Here is an 11,509-nt window from a genome sequence, read left to right on the forward strand (position 1 = left end):
TTTCAATTTTTGGGTAAATATTTATTTGCATTGTCGAGAATAAAATAAATTCAACTATGTCAACCGGCATCCGTGGCTGGTTGGATTCTAAAGGTACCATTTTCTAAACGCAAATGATATACACTAAATCAGGGGCTCAACAATTTCCTTCAATCAACCAAATACAAATTCCAGACTCAAATATTCCGCAAGGCAAAACTTTCTCAAGGGATATAATTTTCATGTCCCAAGCCTCTCTGGATTGTCAAAGTATTTACTGCCACGTACTAGTCAGCAATTAGTCACATTGGTGCTTTGGGAAAAATAAAGCAACTGCACTTTTATAACTTTCTTCATGAACCTTTCAGGAAAAAAGCATCCTCTCATTCTTTACCTAAATCAAAACTGGAATTCAAACCCGCCGGGAAAGCCTCCCCCAAATCCACCACCAGGGAAGCCACCGTCAAAAGTAAATGTATACTCCTGCCCCCCACCACCAAAGTTTTGGTGGAAACCGCCTCCACCTGTTCCCATACCCATATCTTCAATGTCCTCCCCTCTATCATATCTTGTTCGTTTTTCTTCATTGCTGAGAACCTATAAAGAACAACACACATCAGAACTAGCAACTTGTCATCCACGTCCTGGATTTCTTTCTAGTGGAATTCCTTTTATTATTTTAACTTATTGATCAAATTCTAGTGAACTAGGGAAAGATTAAAACAAAAAATTACTGCATCAAACCTCATATGCAGCAGCAATTTCTCGAAAGTGGGCCTCTGCTTCTTCTCTATTATCAACATTCTTATCGGGGTGCCACTGCAAAGCAAGCTTCTTGTAGGCACGCTTAATCTCGAACATGGATGAAGTCTTTGAAACTCCTAAAATCTTGTACCAGTCCTTGCGTAGGCTCATCTTTAAAGCTTTCTCAGCCCTCATGAGTGCTTCCCGAATATTCATATCCTGCACCAATTGGCAAGTCACTACTATATATCATAAATCATCTAGGGTGAGGGGAATACAAAAGCACTTATGAAGAATAAAATACAAGAAACCAACAGAAAGTTGCTTAAAGGCAACAATTCACAAAAGGACAAGGAAACATTAATGATTAACTGATTTGACTTAGTAACTACAAACGTAAAATGGAAACATTTCAATCTAAACAACACAATCAACAGATAGTTGCTTGGAACCTCTCTTTCTCTCTTAAAAACTCTAACCTACCCCCCTCTCAGATCTCTGTCAGGGGGGAGGGAAGAGCTTTTACTCTTCCCTTCTCTCCCCACCTCAACCTTCATGATTTTCTCTTCACCATCTCCTCTTTGTTACTTTCTTTTTTTCTACTCCTTTAGTTTTTCTAGTCTTTTATTTGGGTTAGAGGTTAGATCTACTGAAAATCCACAATCTCCACCACCCACGTGCACCTCCTCCTTGATCGCTAGCTGCTGCTCAACCATCTGCCGGCCCCTCCCTTGCGCGTGTACCACACGCAGTGATGTGGTGTGCGTGGGTTACGCATGCCGCCACTCTTTTCGTTGTTCTCCGGCAGCTCCATCACAAAACCTCTAGCTCTCCTTTGTAGAGCCCTTTTGGTCCATTAAAAATTTCAGATCTAGATCTGGACCTAAAAAAATATCCGATTTTTGTGGTTCTTTACCCCACTGCCCAGATGGTGTCTCTTCCACCACTGTCAACTACCTCTTAGTCTCACAGGAGCTAAAGTTTTTTTTTTTTTGATAAGTAAATTAGGGGTAAATGATAGAAAGTCTCACAGGAGCTAAAGTTAAAATGAATTTCCTTTCTTGATGCCCACAACGTCCCTATGAGCCACTACAACCAGCTTTGTTGGCAGCATTCCCAATTGCCTTCTCTACCTTCAAGGATCCCTCTGGAGCTGTGGCTAGATCGCTATCAAGATTGGATTTTCTTTTTGATTTTTGTATTTTATATTATGCAATTTCTGTTTTTGTAACTGTGTTGTTTGCTTGTTCTTACACATCTACATATAAATAAAATAAAAATAAAAAATAAAAAAAGATAGTTGCTTGAAGGCAACAATTTCAGAAAAAGACAAGGAAACATAGATGATTAACTGATTGACCAAGTAACAGCAAACGTAAAATGGAAACATTTCAATCTAAACAGCACAACCAAACAATGCTGAACAGTTCATCAAAGTGAGCAATAATGAAAAGATTTAAATGGAGAAGAGAGATAAAGGACATGACAAATGGATACTTCTCATGAAGGGTGTATTTTTTTTTTTTTTAATAAGTAATTGCAATTTAATTCATTGAAAGCACAGAAAAGCGCAACCCTTATATACGAGAAGCAAACAAGAGAGCCCCTAAAAAGGACGAGAAGAGAATAGATTTAAAAATTCTACATAAAAAAAACCATTCAAACAATGATGGGACACTATCCAAAGATATAACATATTAAGCAAGCGCTTATGTAGTTTCACCATTGATGTCTCTACATTCATGAAGGGTGTATTGCAGCGTAGAAACCCAAACATATTTGATTTCCAACTAAGTTTCCAGCAAATAATTTCTAGTAGATTTTTTTTTGATAGGTAACTTCTCATAGATTTTAACACTCAAGTAGAGTGACCAGAAGAAAGGAATTGGAAGTGATAGAAGTGATTAGTCATTTCTCTAGACATTACAATTCATACTTTGAAATTTAATCTTTAATGTTTTCCAACGATTTCTTCCAACCTGCCAACCACTTAAGTATTTGCACTCGGTCACTAAAGCAAAATCCACAGGTTTTTAACTCAACAGTTATAGGTCTCACAGTAACCCAGGGAAGAATTTAATAGCTAGAAATAAGTGAAGGATTTAATCCCATATTTCTATATTTGTAGAACCGGACCCATTATACGAAGCATAGTAATCACATCACTGACTATAGCACTATACGAGCAGGTGCTGCACATATTGTACAATTAAGAAACATCTCAGAAATTCAATATTATGACTAACCTGAGGTGATTTTTGAGCTGCTGATTTCAGATCTTCAACAGCTCCCTTCCAATCCTCTGTTAGAAGTTTAGCTTCACCCCTCTGAAAAAAAAAAACACCCATTTAAAGCACTCAAGTCATCAACGCAGACATAATGGAGAACAAATTAGTCTCATCCTGCTGGACAATAAAGCTAAAATGTTTCATTAACGCACACATAATTCCACCTAGGACATGGATTCTATATGAATCAATGGATTGTGACAAGTCATTACTACTAGCAATAACAAAGGAGAGCATGGAAGCACCAGCTAACCTGAACTAAAGCATCAATAAGTTCCCCATCGATGTTGAGTGCTTCATCGCAACTGCTTATAGCATCCTTTCCCCTACCAAGCTTGACTAACACCTTACACAATCCAAGATGAAGGTGTACATTATGTGCAAGATGATTAGGGTCCAATGCAAGGGCTGCTTTGAAATCCTCCACTGCAAGCCTCAGCTTACCCTTATTTACATTATCTTCTGCCTGTAAGACACAAGTATGGGAACAAAATTACCACCAATGGTTAGCATTGTGAATACCCTGAAGAATCTTGACTAAAGAATTGCAGTTCATGCCGATTCCCTCACCAACTAAGCCCCTATCCCGAGACAGAGAGGAAAGAAAAGAAAAAAAGAAAAAGAAACTCCAAGAAATTTACTGGGCTTACACTTTTACTCTTCTTGAGTAAATTTTTCAATCCAAAATATGCCTTTTTAAGTTCACTGTGCTCTGGATCTAGACGGAGACCTTTCTGAAAATGCCTGAAAAAAAAATACGAAGTGTAATAATAATAATAATAAAAGTACTTATTCTAGCCAAATCATAATGACATTACAGCTTTGTTACACAAACCTTATGGCGACATCATGATCTCCTAGATAATAGTAGGCACGGCCACGTAACAATAAAGCCTCTAGATTGTCCTCGTCTTCCTTGAGAACAAGTCCAGACTCAGATATTGCACTGGAATAGTCTCTCTCTGCTAATAATAACTTCACTTTGAGGAGTTTGGCCTGCAAAGGGCAATGCAAATGGGTTAATAAGCTGCTGGAAAACTTAAATTACAGAAGATTATTAATCCCATCTCCATGGGGTCAGCTTACAGGCTGCTCGATATAGTCATGGTAGAAAGGGAAATGAAATGAATGACAATAATTAGAAAACAAAAAACCTAGAAGATATTACCCTTAAGCATGCTGGAGAAAAAACAAGCACAACTTTATCAACATATTCCAGAGATTTTGTCGAGTCCTCTGAATCAAAGAGAGTCCAAGCTGTATCTAGAGCACTCTGAGCCTGATGCAATTGAGAAAGCTCCTTTTCTGCTGCTGAATTCCCAGGTTTTAACTCCAGAAACTTTTTGTAGCTCTTCTCAGATTCCTCATATCTACATGAGCCAAAAATCGCCTGAATCATATAATATTCCAATCAGAAATTGGAAGGGAAGAGAGAGCCCAGGAGGGGTGACCCTATATTCTTTTCTAATATTTTTACATTAAGAGGATGCTGTACTAATGTGTGTAAATATCAATCTCAACTTTATATGGTTGTTTCAACTAAGATTTAGTGTTTCAATAAATAACTTTAGTCAATTCATACACACAGTAGACTACTAGTCAGCAACATGGAACAGAGAGAGAAGAAGAAGAAAGAATGGCAGCAAAACCTTGATCGTCTTGCAATCAGATTGACCATCATAAGATGGGCAACTCAGACCATACGCTTTATGCTCAGGGGCAAGTCACATTAGCAGCCAGAGAGTATGATCACAGTAATCACATGATAAAAAGGACAGTCACAACAGCAAAGGATAAGGTCCCCTAAGGGACAAGGAAAGGAGGAATAGAGCTAAAGGTGTAAAATGGCTGAGCTATGGAATAAAGGTGGTTGTAGCCGACCACATAATACTGTTGGTAAGAGGGATGCAAAGAAAGAAGTAGAGCTAAATGGTTGATTATTAAAAAATTAATCACCTGCTTAATAAAACCAGTATCTTTACCAATCACATCTATTGTATTTCCAACTAATGCATTAAGTTTTATGATAATCACTCCAAAAGGTAGAGAAAGATTGGTAACTTCCATAACAATAATTAGAAGAATTCAATGCTTTTGAATAACATTAGAAAAAGAAAATACTAGAGAAACTAACAAAAATTTCAACAGTGAAAGAACCTGCATAGCTGACGAAGAACGGATGCACGGCGAAAATAAGCTTCCGAAAGTGTTGGATCTGCCTCTATAGCAGAATTAAGATCATCAAGTGCCTCACTATAGCGTTTCACTTTTATACTTTGCGAAACCCTCTCAAGCAACTCCGCGTCACTACCAGGTTTGCCATCTGCATTCCCAAATTACTTGAGTATGCCATTAGATTAGTCATACTCTAATTAAAAGGTGTGTATTCTAACAATTAGCTTAAAGTGAATCAGTACAATCTCCTAATCTCAGCATCAAGGACTTGCATATAGATCTATCCCAATAACGCAACTTGTTTGGCATCAACCAAACATGTTCATCTGATAAAAGAAAATTATCAAATATATAAAACAAAAAGTACTCCAGCCAACACCCTCACCCTGCAAGCACCTACCCATCAGAGAGAGATAGAGAGAGAGGGACTATACACAAATACTTATGATTAACTTTAATAAACCAAAAATTATATTTATTAACAAAGAAAGGGTACACATGCAAAAGATCAAAAGAATCTATACTATTTGCTTCTAATACCACTAAACCATAGATAAGGTTTCTTTTAAGCAACCCCTGAAAAGAACTTTTTTTGATAAGTAGCAACCCCTGAAAAGAACTGATTTTAACAGATATACTTTTTTCCAATAAATGATTAAGTCCACTAGTGAGCAACACTTAAAAACATCATATCACAATCACAATAAGGTTAACGCAATTTAAAACACTAGTAAGATATTTCTCTTTTTATCTAAATAAGAACTACATTGTCAAGGCCCCACCCCAGTCCCAGGGTATTGTATTTATTCACAAAATAAAACAACCACTTCAAACACGAATCATCATAAATTTACAGCAAGTCACCCTTTAATTTTGCAACCAGACCAACATGCATGGGGCATCCAGCTTTCAGTTCAAAATTTTAATGCAGCAACAGAAGATTATAATTGCAATGACCAAAAAAAAAATCGATTGCACGCATATAATAGGTAGAATACTGCATGCAGCATCTATTCTTTCAGATTAGGCACCACTATTCACCTTAAAAGACAATGGAATGTTAGAGAGAGGGAGAGATCCGGGGTGGGGGGAAGGAGCCAAAAACCAAGGATATTTCTTGCAACACAGAAAAGGTGGAATACCACTTTTAAAGCTCTAAATCAAAGTCATTGCAGTAAAGTATTCCATAACATCCAACCTCCACTAGCACCTGCAAAATATTTCAACTCAAAACTGCATGGAAGTATTTCTTCCTTTTTTTTTAGGTAGAAAATATGTCTTTTGAATCCATGTAGGTCGAACTGACAGACTTCATGAGAAAAGCCAACAACCATACGACCTCATCACCCCAAAAAGATTCATCTAGGATAGTTTGCAATTTCTTTTGGGTAATCCCACAACTAGCAGAGCCTATATAGATAGATAGAGGAGAGCCTAGAGAATGAACTTATTTTAAATCAAATTCGGTTTAATTTTTTTTAATGTAGTTGTTTCCAGTATCATAAAGGTTTGAGCACAACAACATTTCCAAAAGTACAAAAGCTTTCTTAGTAACTACTACTTTCACACAATTAGAAATCTGATTTCTAGTAGTTCCTTCACCCAGGCATCACATGAAAATGTTGCCTCTGAGGTTCCCAATATCTACTTCTCAATGAAGTCGAGAAGAAAAAGACTTTACGCCTTCGACAATAAAGAAAATTATCAATAGCAATAAAATATAAAAAACAACAAATGGAGAGGATCAAATGTGAACTAATGATATGCTGATAACCTTACCAAAAAAAAAACAGTACTGGAAATCATATCAATAAGCATATTTTAAACAAATGACCCAACAAATAAAACAGGTAAAGCATTTGTAATATTTGGTACACAGAAACATGACTGATAATGAATAGCCTGGATAAAGTAGGTAACTTTATGCAGTTAATTACCCATAAATCTAAAATTTAGAACAATAATAATAACAACAACAATACTTATCAAAAAAATAATAACAACAACAATAATCAGTGGAAACTTTGCTTTCTTGTTGGGAAGCGTCTCTGTCATTTTCACTTATTATTACATAATAATAATAGATAAAACAGAGATGGAGTTCTAAAAAGAGCCCTAGCTCATGACTTTTTTTTTTCCTCTTCTATCCTTCTTATATCAAGTTCCATTATGTAATGAAGTCACCACAACATTCCCCATGCATAACTTACAATGACTGTCAAATTTAACAAATAAATTTAAAAAAAAAAGAATGAATATTACGAATTTCTTATGTTACTTTAACAAAAATTTCTTATGTTACACTAGTCTTAGTTTTAAAGATAACAGTGAAAAAGGTAAAGCATACTAACAAGAAAAATGTAAAACATTTTTGAAATTTCCCACATCAGTTATGCACGAATAGCCAGAATGAACTTCTACACTCTTTGCTACCAGAATGTGCAAACACTTGGACCTATGTCATATTGTTTTCTTCAATTTTCATGTGTAAGCTGGGCATTGGGAGCCAGCAGGGATGAAAAATAAGCTCCCCATAAAAAAGGGCAGTCATACATAATCCTTCCAAGCCTTAATAGCCCAAAAGAACAAATGTTTACTCAAACGAAGCCAATTACAGAAATCGAGGCCATAGCCATAAAAACAGGTAAAGAACTTGCACCAGTTAATTTTTTAGCAATAATTGACAACCACGTGTAAATTTTATACATGCAATTTGCTATTTGGCTAACCATATACATTATTTTTTGCTTCCAAATAAAAAAGGAAAACGAGAATTATACATAACAAGAATATAACAAAAACACAAATGGATGTAAGAGCATTAATCAAAAAAAAAAAAAAAAGGACTTGAGATCTAGGACAGACAGAGACACACACTTGATCCCTCCAATATGCCTTTTTCCATCATATGAGTGCAAGAAGTTTGATTTCAATACGGTGAAAGCAAAAATGCTTCATAAGAAGCTATGAAGCATTAGAGGATAACAGCAACAATGACAAAACAAGATATCATCCACAACGATAGTCAAACCAGAGACAAAACTTCCAATTATGAAGAAGAAGCTTCAAACTCCTTAAAGGTTGTTAATATGTCCATACAGCCGTAGAAAGTGATAGCACAAATTCAAACCCACATGGATAAAATTACAATTTGATATTCAAAATTATCCTCTTATTTTTTATTTTTTATTTTTTATTTTTTATTTTTTATGAGGTAGCTCTAGCTAATTTCTTGTTCTGCTTCTTCAGCTCATGATGGCAGGCATTGCCCATAGAAATAAAGAATCACAAAACACAAAAAATAAACAATTTTTTTTGGGGGTTGGGGGAACCAGAACCTAAGCAACGAGAATATAGAAATTGTAAACAACGTACGTATATCAAGAAGCGTATTGATTTCAAGTAAAGAGATCGAAGCGTGAGAGTCACAAACCTAACGCAGAAACGAGCGGCTGGAGGAGGAGGAGCTGGCAAGCAAACACAAAATGGAGTATGAACACCGAGTACACCAATCCTCTCCATGCCACCCCATCCATGGCCGTTGAGAATCCGGCAAGATTCATCGTCCCTCCCTCTCTTTGGCAAACGCTGTACAGATAAATATAAGCTTCATAAAAGCACAAAGAAAAGTAAAAACAGAGAGGGTCCAAGAATTCGATTACATATAGGCTTCCTTCCAAATTTGGTGTTTATTGGATTTAGATTTATTAGAGAAGCGGGCGAGAGGGTCTGCATTTCCTTCCACGTTGCTCCTACCAATCCCTGTGATACACGTGCCACCTGTCAAGAATCAGGCTAATAGGAAACTGCCACGTCATGAAGAGCCTTCGTGTTCTTTTTTTTGGTTGCTTTAATTAATCTGGAGATTAGTCTTTTTTTTTTTTTTTTTTTAGTTATATGTGAAATTGTACTGAATTTTGGGTCAAGTGGACCAAGGCCCAATGTGGGCTGGCATTACGTGGGCCATCTTACAGGAACTACCCAATCTATTCCTTAAGATTGTGGGTGCGGGCTGCCTCAACAAAACTAAATTTCCACTACTTCTAATTAAGCGGTGGTTTTTATTTTCTCAAATCTCAAAAACCAAGGAGAGTACAATTTGCTAAGGCATTTTAGAGGGTGTTTTTTATTTTTTGAAAAAAGTATTCTGATGTGACATAAAAGAGAAGTAGTTTTGATTGTTTTGTATTTTGTTGTTGGTAATGTTTTTGTTTTGAAAAGAAAAAACAAAAGGGAGAAAGAACGATTATTATTAAAAAAAAAAAAAGCCAATCTGATACTATGCGCTATCTTTTTATACAAATTTAGTTGTTATAGAATGAGTGTGTCTAGGTCCTAGTAAGATGGTTTTACTTTTGACTCAATGAGTTGTCAACCTTTCTCGTGAGTTGCCTTATGGCATAGCCTACTTCCACATCAATTAAGGTCTTAAACTTGTTTGTGGGATCCTACACACACACAAGGCATGAATCAATTGATCATATCATGATTGTTTTGTGTGATTGTTTTTGTCCGTTAAGTGGTATCACAATGTCATGTCATTTTTACACATGTATGAAATTGTTGTGTGATTAACATTCATACGTTATCATTGATTTGAGTGATGTAACACTTCATTTATGCAATGTGAAGTAGGTACTACACTTCTATGTGGTGTAGGGGTAGTAGATTGATAGTACATTTCTATGCGTGTTAAACCGTGACATTTCTGACCCGAATGTTATAATTGCTTGGATGTCTATCCCTTTTTCTCTTTGTTGTGTGATAATATACAATCGTGCTACATTGATATAATTGTGAAATGTCATATTTTGTTTTTGTGATATTGAAATGCTTAATTATGAGTTCTGAATATGAATGGTGGATTTAAATTTTTTAAATTGTTTCAAAATTACATATATTACCATGCAAATTAAGAGTTTGTTTGAGTATTTCAGCCTTCAATAAGGGTTCATTCAAGATAGTATTTGATCTACTTGTGGCTTGATAGATTAGGTTTATATCTTGGGGGGAGGGGGGGACATAGTAACTCATATGTGTCTGTAAAGGTTTTGTTCGAATGACCAAATGAAAATTTGTTAGGTTTTTGGAATTGGCTCATTCAGTGTCTAAAACTTATTTTTATGTTTTTTGAGATTTGTTAGTTGTGTCCTTAGTTCTACGGCTAAAGATGTTGAAGACTGTTTTGGAAAAGACAAGTATAACAGTTGAAGTCCAGACACATAGGCTGTCTGGACATAAACAGTTCTAAGGAGTACTTGTCCCCTGGGTTGTCCGGACAAGCATGTAGACACCCACTCTCAGGTTAGCTGATGGCCGGACATGTGGAGTTCCATGGAGTTTATTGTCCCCTTGGATGTCCTGACATGGTTGCATACATCAGGCACTCGACCTTTGACAGCACATCAGGCTCCATGGCACAAGCAGCAACAGCAAAGATTTGTTCCTGCCAAACCTAGTGGCAAACCAAAGGAGAACAAATCAAGGCACTTCAAGAAAAAGCCGCAAAAGCCCAACAACAACCATGCCTATGAAGGGTTGCTGAGCATGATGTAGAGTATGCTAAGACGGCTGGACAGCCTGGATATGGCCCGTAGACCTCCACCAAAGATTAAGCAGGTATGGGTCAAGAAGGATGAGGCCATTCACCCCTTGAGGGGGAGTGGACTCACCTAGTTAGGTGAAGTCACACCATGCCTAGGATTTTTGGTTCCTGAATCCTAGTGCATGTCAAGTATATTTGTATTGCATTATCTTGTCATATCTTGTTTATGCTTTGCATTCTAGTCTTGGAACCATATATTCTCTATCCCTAAATTTTCTCCTGTTGTCTTGAGAAAACTTCTGCAGGTAATTTATGAGGATAACAGTAAAAGCACGTTGGGCGGCTGCTTTTCTGTCATGGTAATTCCGAACCTTTTTCCTTGAGGATATGTTTGATCTTACTTCACATGTTAGGACTAGATATTGTTTCTTTTCCTCATAGCATGTCTTTGTTTTTCTGTTTTTCTTTTGATAGCTTTTTAGATATCGTATGTATTTTTGCCTGATATCTCAGTTCATTGTGCATTGATTGAATATGCTTATAAATGATTGAGAGTTTATGTCTGATATCTGCTAAGTTTCCTTACTGCATCTTAATACTAGATAATTACTTTTCTCATGGGATGAAATTGTACACTATCCAAAGCTCCCCTAAGGTAATTTTTTCTCTCTCTGATTTTAACTTCAAGAAATTCTTGTGAGAGAGATTTTTTTTTTTGCTAAGTTTGTCAAATTGACCAACTCACAAGTTAAACCTAGAACTTATAAATTCTTGCATT

General features: G+C 36.3%; 1 protein-coding gene across 2 annotated transcripts; it reads right to left on the reverse strand.

The window, feature by feature from the left end:
* LOC133872945 (dnaJ protein P58IPK homolog B) lies at positions 1-8,861 on the reverse strand. 2 transcript variants are annotated; one of them, XM_062310620.1, is made up of 9 exons: positions 8,620-8,861; positions 5,169-5,334; positions 4,180-4,381; positions 3,847-4,007; positions 3,662-3,755; positions 3,265-3,477; positions 2,970-3,050; positions 724-942; positions 1-576 (listed from the first exon to the last, which is right to left on the reverse strand). In XM_062310620.1, the coding sequence occupies exons 1-9, from the start codon at positions 8,747-8,749 to the stop codon at positions 379-381; spliced, it is 1,464 nt and encodes a 487-aa protein (XP_062166604.1). In that variant the 5' UTR covers positions 8,750-8,861; the 3' UTR covers positions 1-378. The 2 variants fall into 2 exon arrangements, with proteins under 2 accessions (XP_062166604.1, XP_062166605.1); XM_062310621.1 differs by lacking the exon at positions 8,620-8,861 and having other exon boundaries at positions 4,180-4,401; positions 5,169-5,296.
* Positions 8,862-11,509: the final 2,648 nt, after the last annotated feature.

Source organism: Alnus glutinosa, chromosome 7 (genome assembly GCF_958979055.1).
Source record: "Alnus glutinosa chromosome 7, dhAlnGlut1.1, whole genome shotgun sequence".
NCBI lineage: Eukaryota > Viridiplantae > Streptophyta > Magnoliopsida > Fagales > Betulaceae > Alnus > Alnus glutinosa.

Excerpts from the sequence above, each read along its gene's own strand:
- LOC133872945 (XM_062310620.1), bottom strand. The coding sequence starts at position 8,749 with ATGAATCTTGCCGGATTCTCAACGGCCATGGATGGGGTGGCATGGAGA. Across the intron at positions 5,335-8,619 it reads GCCGCTCGTTTCTGCGTTAG|ATGGCAAACCTGGTAGTGAC; the intron begins GTTTGTGACTCT and ends TTGGGAATGCAG. Across the intron at positions 4,008-4,179 it reads TTTCTCCAGCATGCTTAAGG|GCCAAACTCCTCAAAGTGAA; the intron begins GTAATATCTTCT and ends TGCCCTTTGCAG.